The following is a 25,038-nucleotide window of genomic DNA, read 5'->3' as shown; positions in this document are numbered from 1 at the left end:
ACCCAGACATGAGGGAACCACTTACCAGTTGCCAGTCTTTTACTCATATTAAAAGCAACTTAACAAATGTTTAAGTTTTGTATCTAACCTCTGATTATTAAAATGTTTATAAAATTTATTTTTACCAAAGAGATGCAATTTGTTATGATAAAATATTGCAGAATAAACTTTGTTTTATAACAACAAAAAAAAGTCATTTAACTATAAAAAGGGTATCAAGCGGTATGTAATGCCTAACTCTGCCAGAGCTGCTATGACGAATACTACACAATGAGTTGGCTTAAATACTAAGCATTTATTATCTCATGGCTTTGAAGCCTAGAAGTCCAAAATTAAGATGTTGGCAAGGACATGCTTTCACCAAAATCTGTCACACTCTAATAATAGCAGGCCTCCATCATATGCTGATCTCTCTCCCTGTGTCTACTCTTCAGGTTTCTGCTAACTTGCGGCTTCTTCCTGTGGCTTTCTCTGACTGTATTCAAAGTTTCTCTCTACAAAAGGTTACAGCCATATGGATTAAGACCTACCCTGATATGTAGTCTGGCCACATTTTAACTAATAACATCTTCAAAGGTCCAAATTATAAATGGGTTCACATCATAAATGCAGATTAAAATCTGAACATGTCTTTTGTAGGGGATATGATTCAATCCAACATGTAGTATTTTTGGACTTTTTTCACTTACTTTATTAATAAGATTCATCCTATTGTTGTATACTGCGTAGTTCATTGAAATTATGCACTGAAATATTTCACTGTTTGAATATAATCACAGTTTATTATTTCCTTTTTCTTGGTATTGTTAACAGAACAGCTATGAGCACTACTGTATATATCTCTTTTTGTATATATGCAAGGATTTCTCTTGGTTACAAACATAGGAAAATTGCTGAGTTGTAATGATGATGTTCAATTTTGAGAGCTAATACAAAACTGCTTTGCAATGCAGTTAAACCAATTTACACTCCCAACAGTAACATGAAACATTTTGTAACCACAGTCTCTCCAACACATGGTACCATAAAACTCTTTAAGTTTTGTGGTCTTGACCTGGATTTCCTTGATTTGCATTTCCTTGATTGCTGATGATGTTGAATATCTCTTCATATATATGCTTACCAATCATGTGTATTTTCTCTTCTGAGAAATTCTTTGTAAGCTGTATGCCTTGTAAATATCTTCACCCAGTTTGTAACTTGTCTTTTAAATTTCTTTAAGGTATCTTTCAATAAACAAAAGTTCACAGTATTAATACAGCTTTTTTAATCAATCTTTTACAGTCAGTGTTTTTGTGTTTAGTTTAAGAAACCTTTCCATACTCCAAGGTTTAAATGATATTTATATTTTCTACTAAGAGTTTTAAAGTTTTGGTGTTGGCAGTTTAGTCAATCCTTCGGAAGTTGACTTTTCTACACAGCGTAAGATAGAGATCAAAATTCATCTTTTCCCATATGGATAACTAATTTTTTCCAACTCCTTTTTCCTATAGATCTTACATGAAACCTCTATCATAAACCAGAATTCCATACCTGACAAGAGTTTGATTCTAGGTGTCCTACTCTATTCCCATTGGTTGTTCTTTATCTATTAAATTTTTAAATTCATTATGCTTGCATCTGAAAAGATTTGGATGTTCTTTAAATTAATTTTGCCTGGAAAATAGCTGAGTTCTTTCAAATTTCTGGACTAGGTTTTTTTTGTTTGTGTTCTTTTGTGTTTAAGATTTGGAAAATTTTCTTCACTCTTTGTTTACTGCTAATCTTCAGTTTCAGATCTGTTAACATTTATCTATAATAATTTTTCCTAGCTTTTATTTTATCTCTCATAATGCTCATCCTGTTCTTTTTACTTACTTTTGAAATGGTTCGTACATGAAGAAGTAGAATACAGAAATAAAACTACCTTCTACTTTGAAAGTGACTTTGTTTACAGAACACTTAGGCCAAGGCTGAGTTCAGGGGAAAGAGATGGGTTACTCAGGGCTGCACCTAGGCTTGATATTTTAAAGAAAAGATACTAAAAGTATCTTAAAGATTTTATTCTTAATTGTCTAGTACAAAATTCTTGAACTATAAACGTACACAGAAAAAGGGCAGAAGCCTTGCTCATGAATAGCATTTATAAATTTGACTAGAGCATAACTCTTAAGAACTGGGTCTCAAAAACAGACCACTTGAAAGAGTACAGACACTAAGGAAGAAACCCCAATAGAGTTCAGAACCAGAGTCATTCCTGCAGCCCGATAAAGAAGCTGTCAGTAAAGCAAGTCAAGAAATGGTCTTTTCAGCAAAAAGAGACTTTCACCAGATATGTGTTCATCTTAGCCACCTACAGAAGTCCAGGATTTTCACTTCCATATTTCTACGACCATCCTGTAATATAATCCATTCCAATTCCTCATTTTCCTCCCAAACTCTTTCCTAGGCCTGCAACTTGATCCATGAGGATTTTATATCCTCAACCTCTCCTCTGAATGTTCCTGTGACTATTCCTTGCCTAAACTGAATCTTGGTTGTCTCCTATATTACCACTTCCCTTGAAGTGCTCTCAAAGGGAACCTGTTTCATCTCTGGCATCCCATCTATCTCAAAAACCGGGGTGGGGGGTGGGGGTGGAATGGTTCCTCCCTGCTTCCCCATTGTGGCTTTAATATATTGTCTTCCTCCATCCTCTTTTAAAAATCCCAGATCTTTAGAAGTTCATGTCATTAGCTCTATGACTTGCTGTATCTCCTTATTGCTTTCATACTCAAACCTTTTGGTATATCCTTAATTCACTGTTTTAATACATAGCTCACCCTTCTTCTCCAACCCCACCCTTCCAATCACTTTGGGGACTTTGACATCCATATGGTCAATCCAGGCAACCCTAGGCTGTCACTCTAACCACTTTGTCCTCTACCACGTGATGTTTAGGTTCTGGTGTCAACTTGGCCAAATGATCACGCCCAGTTGTTTGGTTGAGCAAGCACTGGCCTGACCATTGCTCCAAGGATACTTCATGGCTGGCTGATAAATTGGAAGGTTGGTGTAGTAAATCATCAGTCAGTTGATTGCATCTGTGGCTGATATCATCTATGATCAACTAAGGCATGTCTCCTACAACAAGATAATCCAATCAGCTGGAGCTTTTAAGGGAGGAAAGAGACTTTTTCACTGCTTCTTCAACCAGTGAGCCTCTCCTGTGAAGTTCGTCCAGACCCTTCATCAGAGCCACCAGCTTCACAGCCTGTCCTATGGATTTTGGACTCTTCCATTCCCACAGTTGCATGAGACACCTTTATAAATCTCACATTTACAGATCTCCCCTGTTGGTTCTGTTTCACTAGAGAACCCTGACTAACATAACCCACCTCAACCCCTCTCTCTCATATTCACAGCCTGCCTTGTCATCACTGATAACTGTACCTCCAAAAATAAAAAATCAAACATCACACTTTCTAATCACAATCTTCTATCCTCCTTGTTCACTTAAGGTAGAAACCCCATTTCAACAGTGCTTCAGCCTCACTAAGACCACCAACCCACTGACCTGACCATATTTCGCTATTCTTTATCCTCCCCCTATAGGTTTACTTTCTTCTGTGGCCACTTAGTTGCCAAGATCTGTCATTATATCCTGCCCTTGCAAACCCTGAGTCTTGGATCTGTTCTTCCTATTATACTCAACTAGCAAAATCCTACTCTCACTTGATCCCAACTATCTGCCTTCTGCCTGTATACCCAAGCTTGTGTACCCAAGCTAAATGTCATCATAGAAAAATACCACCCAACTGGACAATTAGTCTAATTTGGGAATCAAAATACGTTTAATTTGGCTTACACAATATCTGAGAATACTTAAAACAGGGATTTCACAAACAAAAAATACATATTTCCAGATATTCTTGGAAAATCATAAGACCTAACAACTACGGACAGGTATACCCACATGGCAGCAACTGTCTGCCAGCTGAATGATAGATGTTCCTCTTACAGTGATAAAACAAAAGCAAGTAACACTTACAAAGGTATACACTATATGCCAGACACTGTTTTGAGAGCTTTTTAAGCTATTAACTAATTTAACTCTCAAAACAACAACCCTATGAGGTTAAGTACTATTATCTTCTTCTACAGATGACAAAACTGAAGCACTAAGAGGTGAAGTAAACCACCCAAATTCATACCACATTAAAGCCCAGGAAGTCAGACTCCAGAATCCATGCTCTTGACTCTAGCAGACTGCCTTTCTATTTGCCACAGCTGACACCAGGTGACTCATTTGCACCATCTGCCTGGCTCTTATAATCATTAAGTGTTTGCACCACCAACTTACACCCATACCCACATCTTCAAGTGGGCACCCAACACTGTTCGACAACCCTACCAAACATTCTCAGTAAGTCTCATTTTTCAGAACTATTTTATACTTCTCTTTCTCTGCAAATTTTCCACTCCCTCTACTCTGATCCTCACTCTCAGCTGATAATCCTGCTTTCACACTTCCCTGAGAAAAGAGAAAGCGTCAGAGTAGAGGTCCTTCATTTTCCCATCACCAAATCTACCAACCTATCTAACCCAATACTCAGCTTCTCTGCCATCTCTCCCACTACACTAAAGGAAAAATTCTTTTTCCCAACAAAAGACAAATTCTTCTCCATGTGCCTTGGATCCTCCCATCATACCACCCCTCCTCCAGAAAACCTCAGCACCACATTTCAATCCCCAGTTTTCTCTATCTTGGTTAACAGAAACATCATCCACCCAGCTGCTCTACTCAAAAATTTAGGAATTGTCCTAGACCCTTACTTTTCTTACCTTCCACTTTTAACCCGCCAGTATGTCATATGAGTTCTAGCTCCAAATCCATCCACTTCTCTCCATCTTCTCTGCCACTAACATTGTTCATGTCTCCATATTTTCTCACCTGGTTTAATTCAACAAACTCCTATGTGGTCCCCCAGTTCCCACTCTCATCTGTTTGTCTCACAATAGCCAAAATGTTGGGGGTTCTTTAAAACATAAAACAGATTATGTTCCTTCACTGCTAAACATCCTTCTTGGCTACCCACTGTTCTTTGAATAAAATCCAACTCTAGAGACTACACAATCTGGCTGCTCCTTAACTCTCCAATCTATTCCCATATTGCAACTCCCCTTGATTACAAGTTCCACCAGGATTCCTTCTTGCACCTCAAAAATGCCAAGCCTTTTTCTGCTTGCTTTTTCCCACCATATACTTTTCCTATTATTCAAATGGCTGGCTCATTCTCACCCTTCAGATCTCAACTCGGAGATCATTTCCATGGAAAGATCTTCCCTACCCACCCTAAGTAAATTTGTTTCCCCTAATCATCCTTTTTCATCATTCTTATTCTGTTGTTAGCACTTATCACAAGTTGTCATTTCTTCTAACGTGTAGTTCTTTCAGTAGGCAGTTGAGAAACATTTGTCAAGCTAACTAATTCATGTCTGCAGAGTTAAAGTTCTGCTATCACTCCTGGTATTTAGGTTCTGAATAGCATCTGTTTCTTCTAAATGACTGGGTAGCCCCACAGTAATGTCACTTCTATTTTTCCCTTCTTTAATTCATACCCAAATGCTCTCCAGCTGATTTCACCCTTAACATTTCGTAAAGGTCCTAGAAATTAGGCCATCCTGTCCTTTGTCTTTCTGGACTAGGATTTCTTCAGAGGTCCAATAACAACTTCAAACCAATATTATATTCTAGAGTGTACTCTGACTCAGGCAGCTCTAAGGGTTCAACCTGATATACCTTTAGCCAAAACATCTTCTGGAAACCTGAAGCCAGCAAATTCTACCATGTTCATACCTGCATCATCCTTGGTCATCAACCAAAATCTCAGCCCCTTCCAGGTACACCTATCACATACCCTCATCTCTCCCCACATCTCCTTTAATAACCTCTTTAATAACCTACAGAGAAAGAAAGGACATATGTTCTTTGATATGAGCAACTGTTTACAAAAAAAATTTTCAAAATTACATGTACATTATCATGTGTTAGTAGTGCTGGTCAATTTCAAATACAGGAAAAGACTACCTTGGTCATGGTGGATCTCTCTCCCCACAGAGGGCAAAACACCAAATAAATGTTAATTAGTCAAAATACTGAAAACAAAATAAAAGATTGTTCTACTCCTACAAAAAAACTCCTTAGTATCTCTCAAAAAGTTTCTTCTCTAGATACGAAGTAGAAAACAGTATATTTAAGTTGAATATAAAAGTTAACAAATGTTTATATATATCCAATAATTTTAATTTTCTCCAACTACAATAAAATATTTTTTATTATCTAGCTTTTACCTTACCCAGAAAGGCCTGTATACAGAAAGCTTTTATCAGAAAGCAGATGGACTCTGTTTCCCTGCCTATGAAAATCTTATTTACAGTGTTGTATATTTTACACAGTGACCTCATATCTGGAAACCATTCCCTTCCCCATCTGCAAAGAACAACTGTTCTCATACAGGGGGAGGCTCTGGCTGTAGAGTTTCATGATGTCACAGGCCAGGAGGAATCACTTAGAAGCTATTTGGAATGAGAGCTGTTATATTGATTAGACTTTTTTTTTTTTTTTACTGTCAGCAAAGAGTTGCTTCAAAAGTAAAAATTAAAAAGAAGGATCAAAATTAATACCATTGCAGAATATTCCCCTCACCCTAACTCTGCATATTCTGTAACTAAAATTATAAACTATTTTTATTTCAAGTTATAACTATTGAAGTTCCCCCACCTCATTCTTCTTAAAAAGATAGTATCTTCTTAAAAAGAAAGTATCTTAAAAAGATTCTTTATCTAGTCAGCAAGTAAGTATTTACTCAATATAAATTTACCAAATATCAATCAAATGCCAAGCTCAGTATTAATCTATAGGAATAGGACTAATGCTGCCCTCAAGGGAGTGAAAACAGTCTATCTGGGAAACATGAATGCAAGGCAATGGTAATAGGTTTATATTAAAGTGTCAACAAAAAAAGTCAGCTTCAGGAAAGGTGACAACCAACTCATCTTGCAGAATTTAGGTCAAGCTTCTTTCTCAAAGGAGGTAACATTTAGGTACAGACTTAAAGGGCAAACACGATTATATCAAGCCAGCGGAAGAAAGCATTCCAACCACCAGGAATAGCATGTATAAAGTCACAGAGACATCAAAGAGCACAGTATTTAGAGGAAAAGGCCTGACATTTGAGATAGATGAAGTAGAGTGTTCTGGAGGAAAGTGGCAGGCAATGAGAATGGAGAGGCACAATGGGTCCTCAAACACGAAACAAGAAGACGGCCAAACTATGGTAGATAGGAAATAGGGGATGGGAGAGAAACTTGTGGACAAAACACAGTTCAACATGTGCTCTGAACAGTGAACAGCAAATGAACGGATTAATAAATGGACAAACGTCCAAAGGCAGTTTCAACCCTCCTTAGAGGTCTTGTCAAAAAAATCCCAGGGAAGATTAAAAACATAAAAATAAAACAAGTCATCAGCACCCCTAGAGTCAGAAAGACCAATTCAATTGTTAAAAGCAGCTTTTCTATTTGAGAGTCTAGATCAATCAAATGTGTACTTGACCACAGTTAAATACAGAAAGCTGATGCTAATTGGATGAATCTTCAGTGAAAAACATAAATATAGGAGCTGAGCTCTCAGAATAAGAAAAAAATGGAACACAGTCAACTTTTTCAAGTGAGCCAAGTTATACATGGTAATATTTCTATACTAATCCAAGAATTACAAAACAGACTTAATTCAAAGAATATGAAGTCCTGCCTCCCTCTCCCACTTAATACTTAACTATTACCTGTCTCAGATTTCACACCAAAGGAACCTAGGCTGTCTTACTCCATATTGTTTCACAAGTTCATGCTTTCATTAGTGCTACTACCTCTCCATACCTCCTTCCCACACATATATCACTCATTTACTAGGCCCAAATATGCCTTTCTTCAATATTCATCACAGAGGTCACCTGCTATTAAAGAAAGCCCCTCCAGAACTTTAGTCTATACAGTTTACCCATTCCCAATATATCCCTGGTCACACTTTTATCAGTGTTTACTATTTTATACTCAAGTCATGTGTTCACATGACTGTCTCCCCTCAGTGGACTTTGAACTCTGAATTGTAGAAAGGTGGTCTTCTCCACCTTCATCTCTAGAGTACCCATCGGCATGCTCATAACCATAACTGTGACTGGCTCACAGGGGATATTCAATAAATGTTTGCTGAGCCAAACTACCAAACTAGTTTATGAAAGATGTATTTTGTAAACTATAAAGGACTCAACAAATACTAGCTACAGTTCTTATTCATTATTCTCCAGTGAAGAGGATCCATTATTCAGGATCCATGTGCTCCAGGCAAATTGAATTGGTTGATATTCCATATATGCAAATTCTATTTCTCACTTCTGTAAGCTACTAAACTCACACTAATTCTTCTATTTGTAAAACTCTCACTCTTATCTTTACCTACTCAAATTGTACCAATCCATGGCCTGGCTCAAAAATAGCCCTTCCAAGAAAGCGATTCCAACTGGAAATAATGGCACCCACCTCTCAAGTTTCAGATGGTCTGTACCTCTTTGTTGGCACTTATCATCTCCACTATGCACTAGAGGCCTAAGAAGTTGTAAGCCCTGTGCCTGATATGTCATCATCTCTCTCCAAGCACTTAAGCATAGGACAATAAATATTACTTAAATGAATGATAACTTCTGATTCCACATGTACAAAGAACAGCCTTATAATGTCTTTTAAGCACCTGGATGAGTGTTCCTCTCTTCAGGCCTTCTGAAACATCCTCCCTGGACATGTAGGTTTCAAACACAGTCTTCTTCTTCCCTCGCATGGACTTGTTCTTTAACTTTTTGTCATTTGGTGAAGCACCAATACCATGTGGGCCAACCACAGAGGACACACCTAGAGACATGAGGCAGCAATCAACTTTTTCCCCAGTCAAACATTCTTAAAACTGGAGATTTTATATCTTTTGTTTTTAATTTAGAAATACTTACAAGAAAAACAAAACTCCCTGACAATGATTTCAAACAGTCACAAAAAGGAACGTATGGGTAAGAAAACGTGAACAAAATGTACAAAGAGGAGACTTTAGTTTTAAATCAGCTCTATAGCATGCATGGAACATAATCTGAATAAAATGGGTTCAGTATGCTTTGCTGTTCACAGACGCAAACTTTTAAAAATAGGAATCGCTAAAAACTGTCACTTCTCTGGAGGAAATTAAACAACTGTACTTAATAATAATAAAGTAAGATAATTAAAACCCACACCAATTTCGAGAATAAATAACACTGGAGAATATTTAACAGGTCACCAAAAGAATTACAGCCACCCTCAGTCCTAAGACCCACCCTCTACCTCCACACCCATTCCACTTGTATTTTAGGTCTTTAGTTGCTAGAGCAGACTCTTGTTTTCCTTTTGCTACCTCTGGGAGTTCCCAGGGGCCGGAGGTTCAGCCTGTAGTCAGGATGGCTCATTACTGGTTCCAAGAACTGCCTCTTCTCTCCAGATCCAGGGAGGCTCCAATGCTGAGCAGAATCCTTCTTGCCTTGAGCAGCTCAGTAGTCACTAAATGAAACCAAAGAGAGATTGGTGACTGAAGAGTAGTTAACCTGCAGCCTCCTTGGTCCTCGGAACTCTAGAACTTGTATGGCTAAGGCAACATGGTGCTCCTCCTGGGTCCTGGCATCATGTTCTCTTGTGCAGTTAGTCAAGTACACCACCTGTCCTGAATTTCCTCTCAAGGTTTTCACCCTCACAGGTCTCACCAGCTTGCTAATTTGGGCAACTTAAACTAAAAATCTCCATAAACGGTACAACGAAGTGGAAATTAAGAAATTCTGAAGTTCTATTTAACATATGAAATGGTTTTCCAAAATGGCATAAAGTTCTATAATTAATATGCTGCAATGGAAGAGATACTGAAGAGATCTGGCATTTACTAAGTTTCACCTTAGACAAACGCTTTACCTCTATGAAGCCAAGTAAGTAAATACCTGAAAATTCTACCAACAAAATCTAATTCATTGCCATAAGATGGTGCACAAAACTACGCAGGGAAATTCAGATGGTCTACTAGCTTTCAAAACATGATAATACATTGTCGTTCAATGTCTATTCTCCTATTCCTACCTGCTGCCAACTCAAACAGCCATCTGACCAGAAGCTCAAGCAGCCTTCTAAGGCATACAAGAGCAGCAGACTAGATCAGCAAACTGGAATGTGGACAGTGCAGCTGGCCCCTCAGTCTTCCACCTGGATACTGAATGTATCATCACAACTTTCTAGTCTCTGCTGGACACCAGCCCTTGATTCAAACCTATACTTGCAGATTCCAAAACCCTGGTGGTCAGCTTGCTTTCCAATAAAATGGATCAAGATGTCATTCTAAACAACAACTTCCATTTTCTCTAAATTTCCCACATGCATCTTTCATCAAAATACTGTAGATTTTCTTTAAATTTAAGTTAATATTAACTCAGAGAAAACAGAAATAACACAAAGGTACAAGCCACTTTGTGATCTATAAAAAGAGTCAGAGATAAAGTCAAACAATTGCAAAAAAGGAGAAAAAGAGAAGGTCTTACATAACCAACAAGGTAGTGGAAAACGCACAGAAGCGTTCAGATTGTCTAATGGCTTTCATTTAATTTAAATTTAAATATATTTAAAGAAATGCATCCATTCACTTATTAATTCAACAAGTACTTCTGTAAGACACTGTAGTGGGCACAAAGAGGGACACAAAAGTTAATTAGACAGCTAAAAATCATATTAAAATAACAATACAAGTTGGGATGTGATAAGCCTTTTTTTTTTTTAAATATGGATTAATGTGCATACAATGAGAAGAGAGTATCTCCAGGTCAGGAAATCGAGTCTCAGGAAAGAGTTTAAGGAAACAAACTGAGAATGGGGGAAATTCTCATCACTAGCAAAAGAAAACAAAAATGAACACACAACAGAAAAACACAGGCACATTCTTGCAGCATTAATTCCATTTGGATACATTACAGCCTATAGGAAGGGAAGTGGTCTAGAAAACCAAGCCAGTTTTTCAAAGGCAGTAGGGAGTTTCTGAAGCATGAATGAGAAGCAAAAAACAACAGATCAGAATTTGTATTTCAGGAAAAATTAACCTGACATAGGATTAAGACCGGCCTGGAGAACAGAGAGAATGGTGGCAGTTGCACCTTGGGAAAGAACCAGACAGACCTGGTAAAGGGAAAGGAGGGTCTGAACTAGAGTTAGACAAGCAATCACTGAAAAGAGGCCCTTAACATGGTATTACAAAGGAAAACCTAGTACTACCTAACAACCAGGTAGATCTGGAGGAAAGCAAGGAGGTGGCAATTGCTTGAAATAGCAAGCTAGGAGACTGAGAAGATGAGGAATTCTTCTCAGGGTATTATATGCATCCACACAGAGCATTTCACCAAATACTGGAAACTGGAACATGGCTCAATTAGCCAAGCATTTGCATGAAGATGGAAACCCAAAATTTTCTAGAGTGAATAAGATCCCAAACAAGGATAGGCTGGTATAGAAGAGGCCCTAGGCAAAATTTAGGCTTGGACAACTTTTAGGAGATATAAAGAAGAAGTAGAAAATATAATAAAGAAACTAAGTAGTACGTGGGAGAAGAACCAACAGAGTCAGGTGTTAAGAAAACGAGAGAAAAGAGATTTCAAATGAGGATGTGGTTCATGGTCCAGATTTGCTCCCACTAGTGAGTAAATGCCTCTCCCAATAATGGTAGCCTTAGGTGTGGCAATAAGAGAGGGGAACAGCTATCAGCAGGAGAAAGATGATTCAAAACAAGAGAGAGAATCTTAAACTGTGTACTACATACCAAGTCCTGAAACAGGCAAGAGATCAAAAGTAAGGAGAGTTACCGTCAGTTAAGTGAGAAGGGATAGACAAACCTCAACTCAAAAGTCCCTAAGACAGCCACATCTGTACCTTTCCTTAAAGCAGATACACAGTTTGTGTGATTTATACCAAACCTGTCTCTCTAAGCTCTTGAGGCCAAGGAATGCTTGGCTGGGTTCATCATGTAACCTCAGTGGCTCCCATAGTACTTAGCATAAAATAGGTGCTCAATAATCAAATGAATGGATTAGTTTGTTTTCATGAACAAACAATGAGAATACCAAGCAGAGTAGGGTCATTCAGGGAAACCAAACTAAAAACAAGTCAGTCAAGAATGGAAAAAAGACACAAGACCCAGGAAATAAAATTGGCAAGAATAAACTAGACAGCTGGACAAGGAGTAAAAGTTTGCCTTTGGGTACCAAAGCACTGGAAGGAGATGGAAAGATTCTGAGTATGCAAGGCCACTAAGCACAAGATAAACAAACAAGAAGACTTTTTTCTTTTCTTTTTTTTTTTTTTTTTTTTGCCAGCAAAGTAGCTGTGAAGGCCCATTAACACTGGAGAAATACTGGACACTCCTACTCTCACACTGACAGCACAACTTCCAATCTTCACTGGCTTCCAGGATGAAGGTCACTCATACACAGCTCAACTGCTCTGCACTGGTTTCAAGAGAAGGTATTTTATCATAGAAGTAGCTGCACATTCTGACAAGGTGGGCTGGGGTTAGGGATGATCAGTCACTAACAGTCAAAAGTGGCATATAGTCCAAAATGGCAGGAATGATAAAGAGTGGGAAAAGGCTACCAGACTTGAGAAAGAATAATCTTGAAAAAAATCATCTGGGTAAGAGAAGTGGTGTCTCAATACTCTATATTCCCCAAAACTCGGACAATACATAGTACATAGAGGGTGCTCAAAAATTTGAATCCTATTTAGGACAGAAAACCAGGTAGCAAAAAATAAATACTAATGAATACTAGGAATAGCAGGGCCAGGACTAGAGTGAGGCAAACTGGGCTACTAGGGCACAAAGTTTTAAAAAGCAAGGTTATGCAAGTGCCAACCCTGTGTTTACAGGTCCTCGAGCGTGAGTACCTCCTCAAATATGTGTGCTGGCCTAGTATTGGCCCTCATAAGTAACAAGAACAGATGAAATTTATAAACCTGGATGGAGAAGGAAACTCAAGGAGATAAAGCAAAAGAAGAGATTTAAAGAGAAGCAAGGCTAGGCCTATTCAGAATCTAAGAAGGAGCCAATGGAATGCAAGAGATGAGAAAAACAACTGAAAGAGGATATAATTGATGGAATATAAACTACAGAAAAAAGAGGATGGGATTAAAACTCACTGAAATTAGGGAAACAACTCACATTACAAATCAGTAAGAAACACTGATTAGTTAATAAGTGGAATTAAGACAATCAACTGATCATTTACACCCCACCCCCCAAAAAAGCCAATAGATCCCAAATTCATAGCATATTCTAAAATAAAGTTCAATTTGAACAAAATTTAAATGTTTAAATGTGTGTGTGTGTGTGTGTGTGTGTGCACGCATGAAAGAGAGAGAAAGAGAGAGAGTGAGGGATTGTGGTTGTGAGGGAGGGAGGTAAGGATGAAGAAAACAGGAAAAAGGACTTCCAGAAAGGTTGCATAAACAGCTTGACAAATATAAGCCCCAAAAGGAATAATAAACTGGACAAAATATCAAAAATAACCAGTTAGAACTCTGAAAACTGATCAGAGACATACAACAAATTGAGAAGGGCTTATTCAAGAAAATCTACTGAACATCAGTAAGAACAGCACAAGTCTGCAGTTCTGGTCTGTAGCTCCTATCATTCTGCACCAGTTCCACAGCACAGAAGTCTTAGCTGGGCAGGGGAAAACATGAAGACTGGAAGTTCTACTGCTAGAGGTAACTGAATTTATTTGGAGTAGAGAAGGAGATTTCCATGCAGGAGTACTGTCAAAAAATAACAGCAATTTGCCCGGCGCGCGGCGCCCACGCCCCGCCAGCCAGCCAGCCCGCCCGCCCTCCTCTCCCTCTTCCCCCTTCTGCTCCGGGGGCGCTCCATCCGCCATCTTATCCTTCCCTTTCTACTCCTACTCCGGCGGCTCTCCAACCACCAACGTGCCCTCTTCCGCCTTCACCAGCTCCTCCGCCACCGGCCTCGTCAGCCTTGCCACCCTCACCTTTCCTCCCCCAGAACAGCTACTGGGGGAGTGGAGACAATACAGAGCAGCTTCCGGAGCCGCGACGGAGATCAAAGGGACGGCGTACCCCATCCTGGAACGGCTGATTGTCTGGGAGAACCAGCTCCGGTGAGATCGCCGAGGGGAGCGGGCTTTCCCGGGCGGGACGGCAAGCTGCCGGAGTCCCTCCTGTAGAAGCCAAGAGTTTAAAGCAAGACCTACAGAATTTGTTGCAAGCTGCTGGCCTCGGGATGGCAGCGGTAAACTGTGGCAATTGTTATGTAGAGCAGTCTGGGAGGAAGAGAATGTTTACCCCAAACAGTTATGTTAAGTATGAAGAACACTGTGAGATAAGAATCTTGCTCCCTCAGGAAATGCCTGCATATCTATTGACATCCTGTGGTATATAACTAGGTTCTGGTTGAGAATAAAATTGTCTGAAGTCTGTCTGAAGTAAACTCAAGCTTCAGACCCCCTGAGCCCGTCTGTGTCTTTCTTTCTTTCTTCTTTTTCTCATCATTCCTTAATATCCTTCGAGCTCTGTTTCTACAGAAAGCAACACCCTCCCTTCCTCCTTCCCAGGCCAGCTGGCTGAATTGGGCAGGCGGTACCCTTGGGCCGCGGCGGCTGGCGCCCCCACCACGCGAGGCCCTCCGGACCAACTGAGAGAGTTGGGTCGGAAATCCCCAGACTGCGGAGAACGGTGACCGGGGGGTCCCTTCCAATCACGTGACTCCCCGTTCCGGCTGGGAACAGTGCACTCTCCCGGGCTGCGGCAGCTGGCGCCCTTCCACCACGCTTGGCGCCCCGGGCCGACTAGGAAATTCGGTCGGGCGCTCTTCCATGCTGCAGTGGCCGGCAACCCTCCCCGCGTTCGGACCCCCGGGCCGGCTGGCACTCTTCCAAGATGCTTCGGCTGCCGAACCTCCCCTACGGCGAGAGTTTTCCAAAGTTAAAGGACCCACAGCAACTTTCACTGGTGGAACCCATAGACAAACGTGTGCCACGAGCGCCACCTACTGGGCAGGATAAGAAAAACAGAACCCAGAGATTTCAGGAAAAATCTTTCAACCTGTGGGGTCCAACACCCAGGGAAATCTGACTAAATGCCCAGACGCCAGCAGAAGATAACGGATCACGCCCAGAAAATTGAAAATATGGCCCAGTCAAAGGAACAAACCAATAGTTCAAATAAGATACAGGAGCTGAAACAACTAATGCTGAATATACGAACAGAAATGGAAAACCTCTTCAAAAACGAAATCGATGAATTGAGGGAGGACATGAAGAAGACATGGACTAAACAAAAAGAAGAAATAGAAAAACTGAAAAACCAAATCACAGAGCTTATGGAAGTGAAGGATAAAGTAGAAAAGATGGAAAAAACAATGGATACCTACAATGATAGACTTAAAGAGAAAGAAGATAGAATTAGTGATTTGGAGGATGGAACATCTGAATTCCAAAAAGAAACAGAAACTATCGGGAAAAGAATGGAAAAATTTGAACAGGGTATCAGGGAACTCAAGGACCATATGAACCGCACAAACATACGTGTTGTGGGTGTCCCAGAAGGAGAAGAGAAGGGAAAAGGAGGAGAAAAACTAATGGAAGAAATTATCACTGAAAATTTTCCAACTCTTATGAAAGACCTAAAATTACAGATCCAAGAAGTGTAGCGGACCCCAAAGAGATTAGATCCAAATAGGCGTTCCCCAAGACACTTACTAGTTAGAATGTCAGAGATCAAAGAGAAAGAGAGGATCTTGAAAGCAGCGAGAGGAAAACAACCCATCACATACAAGGGAAACCCAATAAGACTATGTGTAGATTTCTCAGCAGAAACCATGGAAGCTAGAAGACGGTGGGATGATATATTTAAGTTACTAAAAGAGAAAAACTGCCAACCAAGACTCCTATATCCAGCAAAACTGTCCTTCAAAAATGAGGGAGAAATTAAAACATTCTCAGACAAAAAGTCACTGAGAGAATTTGTGACCAAGAGACCAGCTCTGCAAGAAATACTAAAGGGAGCACTAGAGTCAGATACGAAAAGACAGAAGAGAGAGGTATGGAGAAGAGTGTAGAAAGAAGGAAAATCAGATATGATATATATAATACAAAAGGCAAAATGGTAGAGGAAAATATTATTCAAACAGTAATAACTCTAAATGTTAATGGACTGAATTTCCCAATCAAAAGACATAGATTGGCAGAATGGATTAAAAAACAGGATCCTTCTATATGCTGTCTACAGGAAACACATCTTAGACCCAAAGATAAACATACGTTGAAAGTGAAAGGTTGGGAAAAGATATTTCATGCAAATAGCAACCAGAAAAGAGCAGGAGTGGCTATACTAATATCCAACAAATTAGACTTCAAATGTAAAACAGTTAAAAGAGACAAAGAAGGACACTATCTACTAATAAAAGGAACAATTAAACAAGAAGACATAACAATCATAAATATTTACGCACCGAACCGGAATGCCCCAAAATACGTGAGGAATACACTGCAAACACTGAAAAGGGAAATAGACACATATACCATAATAGTTGGAGACTTCAATTCACCACTCTCATCAATGGACAGAACATTTAGACAGAGGATCAATAAAGAAATAGAGAATCTGAATATTACTATAAATGAACAAGGCTTAACAGACATTTATAGGACATTACATCCCACAAGAGCAAGATACACCTTTTTTTCAAGTGCTCATGGATCATTCTCAAAGATAGACCATATGCTGGGTCACAAAGCAAGTCTTAACAAATTTAAAAAGACTGAAATCATACACAACACTTTCTCGGATCATAAAGGAATGAAGTTGGAAATCAATAATAGGCGGAGAGCCAGAAAATTCACAAATACATGGAGGCTCAACAACACACTCTTAAACAACAAGTGGGTCAAAGAAGAAATTGCAAGAGAAATTAGTAAATACCTAGAGGAGAATGAAAATGAAAACACAACATATCAAAACTTATGGGACGCAGCAAAGGCAGTGCTAAGAGGGAAATTTATTGCCCTAAATGCCTTTATCAGAAAAGAAGAAAAGGCAAAAATGCAGGAATTAACTGTCCACTTGGAAGAACTGGAGAAAGAACAGCAAACTAATCCCAAAGCAAGCAAAAGAAAAGAATTAACAAAGATTAGAGCACAAATAAATGAAATTGAAAACATGAAAACAATAGAGAAAATCAATAAGACCAGAAGTTGGTTCTATGACAAAATCAATAAGATTGATGAGCCCTTAGCAAGATTGACAAAAAGAAGAAGAGAGAGGATGCAAATAAATAAGATCAGAAATGGAAGAGGAGACATAACTACTGACCTCACAGAAACAAAGGAGGTAATAACAGGATACAATGAATAGCTTTACGCTAATAAATACAACAATTTAGATGAAATGGACGGGTTCCTGGAAAGACATGAACAACCAACTTTGACTCAGGAAGAAATAGATGACCTCAACAAACCAATCACAAGTAAAGAAATTGAATCAGTCATTCAAAAGCTCCCTAAAAAGAAAAGTCCAGGACCAGACGGCTTCGCATGTGAATTCTATCAAACATTCCAGAAAGAATTAGTACCAACTCTCCTCAAACTCTTCAAAATAATCGAAGTGGAGGGAAAACTACCTAATTCATTCTATGAAGCCAACATCACCCTCATACCAAAACCAGGCAAAGATATTACAAAAAAAGAAAACTACAGACCAATCTCTCTAATGAATATAGACGCAAAAATCCTCAATAAAATTCTAGCAAATCGTATCCAACAACACATTAAAAGAATTATTCATCATGACCAAGTAGGATTCATCCCAGGTATGCAAGGATGGTTCAACATAAGAAAATCAATTAATGTAATACACCATATCAACAAATCAAAGCAGAAAAATCACATGATCATCTCAATTGATGCAGAGAAGGCATTTGACAAGATTCAACATCCTTTCCTGTTGAAAACACTGCAAAAGATAGGAATACAAGGGAACTTCCTTAAAATGATAGAGGGAATATATGAAAAACACACAGCTAATATCATCCTCAATGGGGAAAAATTGAAAACTTTCCCCCTAAGATCAGGAACAACACAAGGATGTCCACTATCACCACTATTATTCAACACTGTGTTGGAAGTTCTAGCCAAAGCAATTAGACAAGAAAAAGAAATACAAGGCATCAAAATTGGAAAGGATGAAGTAAAAATCACTGTTTGCAGACGATATGATACTATACGTCGAAAACCCGGAAAAATCCACAACAAAATTACTAGAGCTAATAAATGAGTACAGCAAAGTAACAGGTTACAAGATCAACATTCAAAAATCTGTAGCATTTCTATACACTAGTAATGAACAAGCCGAGGGGGAAATCAAGAAACGAATTCCATTTACAATCACAACTAAAAGAATAAAATACCTAGGAATAAATTTAACTAAAGAGACAAAAAACCTATATAAAGAAAACTACAAAAAACTGCGAAAAGAAATCACAGAAGACCTAAATAGATGGAAGGGCATACCATGTTCATGGATTGGAAGACTAAATATAATTAAGATGTCAATCCTACCTAAACTGATCTACAGATTCAATGCAATACCAATCAAAATCCCAACAACGTATTTTTCAGAATTAGAAAAACCAATAAGCAAATTTATCTGGAAGGGCAGGGTGCCCCGAATTGCTAAAAACATCTTGAGGAAAAAAAACGAAGCTGGAGGTCTCACGATGCCGGGCTTTAAGGCATATTATGAAGCCACAGTGGTCAAAACAGCATGGTATTGGCATAAAGATAGATATATCGACCAATGGAATCGAATAGAGTGCTCAGATATAGACCCTCTCATCTATGGACATTTGATCTTTGATAAGGCAGTCAAGCCAACTCACCTGGGACAGAACAGTCTCTTCAATAAATGGTGCCTAGAGAACTGGATATCCATATGTAAAAGAATGAAAGAAGACCCGTATCTCACACCTTATACAAAAGTTAACTCAAAATGGATCAAAGATCTAAACATTAGGTCTAAGACCATAAAACAGTTAGAGGAAAATGTAGGGAGATATCTTATGAATCTTACAACTGGAGGCGGTTTTATGGACCTTAAACCTAAAGCAAGAGCACTGAAGAAGGAAATAAATAAATGGGAGCTCCTCAAAATTAAACACTTTTGTGCATCAAAGAACTTCATCAAGAAAGTAGAAAGACAGCCTACACAATGGGAGACAATATTTGGAAATGACATATCAGATAAAGGTCTAGTATCCAGAATTTATAAAGAGATTGTTCAACTCAACAACAGCAAAAAGACAGCCAACCCAATTACAAAATGGGAAAAAGACTTGAACAGACACTTCTCAGAAGAGGAAATACAAATGGCCAAAAGGCACATGAAGAGATACTCAATGTCCCTGGCCATTAGAGAAATGCAAATCAAAACCACAATGACATATCATCTCACACCCACCAGAATGGCCATTATCAACAAAACAGAAAATGACAAGTGCTGGAGAGGATGCGGAGAAAGAGCCACACTTATCCACTGTTGGTGGGAATGTCAAATGGAGCATCCACTGTGGAAGGCAGTTTGGTGGTTCCTCAAAAAGCTGAATATAGAATTGCCATACGACCCAGCAATACCATTGCTAGGTATCTACTCAAAGGACTTAAGGACAAAGACACAAACGGACATTTGCACACCAATGTTTATAGCAGCGTTATTTACAATTGCAAAGAGATGGAAACAGCCAAAATGTCCATCAACAGAAGAATGGCTAAACAAACTGTGGTATATACATATGATGGAATATTATGCAGCTTTAAGACAAGATAAACTTATGAAGCATGTAATAACATGGATGGACCTAGAGAATATTATGCTGAGTGAATCCAGCCAAAAACTAAAGGACAAATACTGTATGGTCCCACTGATGTGAGCGGACATTCAAGAATAAACTTGAAATATGTCATTGGTAACAGAGTCCAGCAGGAGTTAGAAACAGGGTAAGATAATGGGTAATTGGAGCTGAAGGGATACAGACTGTGCAACAGGACTAGATACAAAAACTCAAAAATGGACAGCACAATAATACCTAATTGTAAACTAATCATGTTCAAAAACTGAATGAAGCTGCATCTGAGCTATTGGGGTTTTTTTGTTTTTTTTTGTTTTTTTTGCTTTTTTTTTACTATTATTACTACTTTTATATCTTTTCTCTATATTAACATTCTATTTCTTTTTCTGTTGTGTTGCTAGTTCCTCTAAACCGATGCAAATGTACTAAGAAACGATGATCATGCATCTATGTGATGATGTTAAGAATTACTGATTGCATATGTAGAATGGTATGATTTCTAAACGTTGTGTTAATTTCTTTTTTTTTCCATTAATAAAAAAAAATAAATAAATAACAGCAATTCTAGGGGAAAAAAAAAAAAAATCAAAGAATGCCACTATCACAGCTAGCCTGAGTTTGTAATACTAGCTGGCAAGCAAACAGATCAGCAGATCAAGCAGAAATTTAACAGGGACAACTTGGAAATGAGAGCCAAAGTGGGCTTTGATAAGATTCTACTTTTCCCTGCTGAACAGGAAGACTGTAGACATATGCAAAACTGCAAAAATGCAGAACAGAAATTAAATGCCCTAATGATTTACTCACCACAGACTGAAGGTGAGGCCTTGCAAACACAGAAAGTAAAGACCAGGGCAGACTTGTCAACTGCCTGAATATTAAATGAATTCCCCAAGTCTCCTCACATAGAACCCTGGCAAAGGGTAGGGGGCTTATTGTCTCAAGGAGTTTAAACACAACCTCTGACCAATCATAATATGTGCTGATCAAGGAACAATTTCTTGAAAATCAGGCTTAAAAGTAAAAACAAGAAAAAAGGACTAAGAGTCATTAGCAACCTCATGTTGCAAAGGAAACAGACTCCACAGAATTACACCAGGCAAGTCACTAAACAAACAAAAATAATAAATACCACGAACCTGTGCCCAGGAGGGAGGGGAGGGGATCAGAATCCAGAATAAATGATCAAAAACATCTATTTTTCTACAAAAAATTTTAAGATATGCAAAGAAACAGAAAAGTGTGAACCATATGCAAGGGGGAAAAACAATTTCAATTCAAACTATTTCTGAGGAGACCTCAATGATGGACTCTGCCAATAAAGACCCCAAGGTAGCTATTAGAATTATGTTCAAAGAACTAAAAGAAACCATGCTTAAAGTAGTAAAGAAAAGTATGATGACAATGACCAATCAAAAAGAGACTATCAAAAGAAAGAAATTATAAAAAAAAAAGAATGGAAATTCAGACTTGAAAAACAGTAATTGAAATGAAAAGCAAATTTAAGCAAGCAGAAGAAATCGATAAGCTTCAAGATATATCAACAGAAATTATCTGATCTGAAAAAAAAGAAAGGAAGAGAAATAAATCTTCAGAGACCAAAATCAGAAATATTAATAGAGTACAACTCCAGTTTTTGACCACTGACTTATCTTAAGACTCGCCTTCCCCCTTGCCCTTTGACCCCACATCTAGACAGGCTAATAAGCTAATATACATACTGCCCCCTTTTCAATCCTGGCAGGAAATTCAATCTTTGGATATTCAAGCCTGAACACAAGAACTTTCCCCAGTCCCATCTCCTAGCCACTATGAAAGTCCAAAACATTCCAACTGCTTGTGTTTCCCCTACTCTCCTCAAGAGTCCCTCATATATAAGTAATAGACTTTTACTCAAATCTCTTGGTATAAGCATGGACACAGATATTTGCACACTCACATTCATTGAGGAATTATTCACAATTGACAAAAGATGGAAACAACCCAAATGTCCATCAACTGATGAAGAGATAAATAAACTGTGGTATATACAAACAATGGAATATTATTCAGGCATAAAAAGGAATGAACCTTAAAGATAAGGATGAACCTTGAAGACATCATATTGAGTGAAATAAGCCAGACACAAAAGGACCAATATGTCATGATCTCACTGATATGAAATAATTAGAATAAGCAAACTCAGATCTAGAATACTGGTTACCAGAGTATAGGGTGAGAGAGGGAATGAGGAGTTAGTACTTAAATTGTACAAGAGTTTCTTTTTGGACTAATAGTTAAGTTTTCGTAATAAATAGTGGTGATAGTAGCACAACATTGTGAATGTAATTAACAGCACTGAATTATATATTTGAATTTGTTAAAAGGGGAATTTTAGGTTGTATATACGTTACTAGACCAAAATTTTTAAAAAAACATAGGACTGCACACACAGTGAACCCTATTGTAAACAAAGGACTACTGTTAATAGTATAATTAGTAAAATGTACTTTAATGAATAATAACAAATGAACCACACTAATACAAGGTATTAATAATAGGATGGTATATGGGAACTCTATTTTATGCATATTTCTATAAATCTATAACTTCTCTAATAAAAAAAATCTCGGGGTGTATGAAATGTTATCCTAGACATTGTACCTATTCATTGGGAGGGGGTCCATTCCACCACACACAGTGGCCACAATACAGGAATGAAAGAGGGGCATCTCTACCAATCTTAAAGAAAATAAAAACGTTGTAAGGGAATATTATGAACAACTTTATGCCAACTAATTAGACAATTTACATGATAATGGACAAGTTCCTATTAAGACACAAATTACTAAAACTGGCTCAAGAAGAAACATAAACTATGAATAGACATAAGACAACTAAATAAACTGAACTAGTCATTTTAAAACTTCCTATACATAAAAGCCTAGGTCCAGATGTCTTCACTGATAAATTCTACCAAACATTTAAAGAAAAAATACTACCAATTCTTTACAAACTCTTGCAGAAAATACAGAAAACACTCCCTCATTCATTCTATGAGGAGAGTATTCCTTTTGATGCTAAAGCCAGACAAAGGCATCACAAGAAAATAAACTTTAACGTATAAGACAGTTCAGATTTCTACATTTCTTCTTGGATTGATTTTGTCAATTTGTATTTTTCTAGGAATTTTTCCATTTCATCTGAAATTTCCTCTTTTTTTGGTAGTGCTGTTTAACATTTTATTGTAATTTGCTTAACACCTATGGCTGCACTATCCTTTCTGTGATAATAAAAATTTTCTCTATCTGCATTGTCCAATGTGACAGCCACTAGCCACATGTGTTTTCTGAGCATTTTAAAGACTGTCTAGTGCAACTGAGGACCTGAATTTATAATGTAGATTAATTTCTATTAAAAATTAAACAGCCACATATTTTTATCTCTACATATTTTAAATCCACTAAGATAATGCTGATAATATATACCCACATATGTACCATTTTACCTTTCCCTTCTTTCCTCCATCTCTGAAATTCCACCTGGGTTCAGTTACCTCTGCCAGAAAAAAAATAACTTTCATATAACCTTTAGTGTAGGTCGGCTGATAATTAATTTTCTCAGATTTGGTTGGTCTGAAATGTGTATATTCTCTCTATTCTTGTTAGAAATTTTCTCTTGTTTTAGTATCCTAGGTTGGCAGTTATTTTCTTTTAATACTTTGAAGATATTCTCTTGCTTCTGACTACCATTGTTTCTATTGAGAAGTCAGCTTATTGCTTCTCTGAAGGTATATCATTCCTTCCCCACCAACCTATCTAGGCCCAGCAGCTTTGGAAAGTTTTCTCATTGTCTTTTGCCTTCTGCAGGTTCACTACAATGTTCCAAGATATGGATTTCTTTTTACCTTCTTGTTGTGAGTAAGGTTTCCTGAATCTATTGCTTGATAACTTTAATCATTTTGGTAACTTCTCTGCCAGTCTCTCTTCAAAGATCAGTTTTGCACCATTCTCTTTCTTTTTTTCTTACATATTTTTACTGATAAAACTTTACATTCTTAACATACAAACATTCCGTACATAGTGTACAAATCAATGGCTCACAATATCACATAGTTGTGTATTCATCACCATGATCATTTTTTTAACATTTGCATCACTCCAGAAAAATAAATAAAAAAGAACTCATATATACTACAACCCTTATCCCTCCCTCTCATTGACCACTAGTATTTCTAACTACTCACTTTATTTTAACCTTTGTTCCCCTTATTCATTTATTTTTTATCACAGTTTTTATTCATCTGTTCATACCCTAGATAAAAGGAGCATCAAACACAAGATTTTCACAATCACACAGTCACATTATAAAGGCTATATCATTATACAATCATCTTCAAGAAACAAGGCTACTGGAACACAGCTCTACAGTTTCAAGTATTTTCCTCTAGCCACTCTAATACACCATAAACTAAAAAGGGGATATCTATATAATGCGTAGGAATAACCTCCAGGATAACCTCACTACTCTCTTTGAAATCTCTCAGCCACTGACACTTCATTTTGTTTCATTTCTCTCTTTCCGTTTTGGTCAAGAAGATTTTCTCAATTCCTTGATGCCGGGTCCCAGCTCATCCTGGGATTTCTATCCCATGTTGCCGTGGAGATTTACACCCCTGGGAGTCATGTCCCACGTAAGGGTGGGGAAGGTAGTCAGTTCATCTGCTGTGATGGCTTAGAGAGAGAGGCCACATTTGAACAACAAAAGAGGTTCTTTGGGGGCTGCATCATTCTCTTTCAACCCTTCGTCTGGGACTCCAATACACACTTCCAACCTTTTCAATATACCTTCAATGTCTCCCTCAATCTCTTCAGTTTTTTCCATCCTTTCTTTTTCCTCTGTCTGATTCCAGTTCACTAATTTTCCCTTCAGCTCTATCTATCTTTCTGTAAAACCCTTCCTCCTAATTTCAGTTATGGTGTTTTCAAGCCTAAAATTTCAATCTAGTTCTTTTTAAAGTTCCCAGCTCTCTGCAGAAAATGCTGAATTGCATCTTTTACCCCTCTGAACAAGGTAAGCATAGCTTT

General features: G+C 38.0%; 1 protein-coding gene across 5 annotated transcripts in view; it reads right to left on the bottom strand.

Annotated features, from left to right (window-relative positions):
* Positions 1-25,038, bottom strand: part of DIS3L2 (DIS3 like 3'-5' exoribonuclease 2) — a 526,830-nt gene that overhangs the window by 455,356 nt on the left and 46,436 nt on the right. For 3 of the 5 annotated variants that reach the window (XR_013173119.1, XM_077155428.1, XM_077155431.1), the window contains exons 2-3: positions 9,455-9,597; positions 8,768-8,925 (exon numbers count right to left, since the gene is read on the bottom strand). Coding sequence is in view for 4 of the 5 variants with exons in the window: in XM_077155428.1 (XP_077011543.1) it covers positions 8,768-8,925; positions 9,455-9,506 (210 nt within the window). In the remaining variant the exon portion in view is untranslated. Of the gene's footprint in view, positions 1-1,123; positions 1,227-8,767; positions 8,926-9,454; positions 9,598-14,102; positions 14,666-25,038 lie in introns of those variants that run through there. The other 2 variants (XM_077155429.1, XM_077155430.1) reach the window with 2 other exon arrangements.

The sequence above is a fragment of the Tamandua tetradactyla genome, chromosome 3 (genome assembly GCF_023851605.1).
Source record: "Tamandua tetradactyla isolate mTamTet1 chromosome 3, mTamTet1.pri, whole genome shotgun sequence".
In the NCBI taxonomy this organism is placed as follows: domain Eukaryota; kingdom Metazoa; phylum Chordata; class Mammalia; order Pilosa; family Myrmecophagidae; genus Tamandua; species Tamandua tetradactyla.
This window is presented reverse-complemented; position numbering and strand designations above follow the sequence as displayed.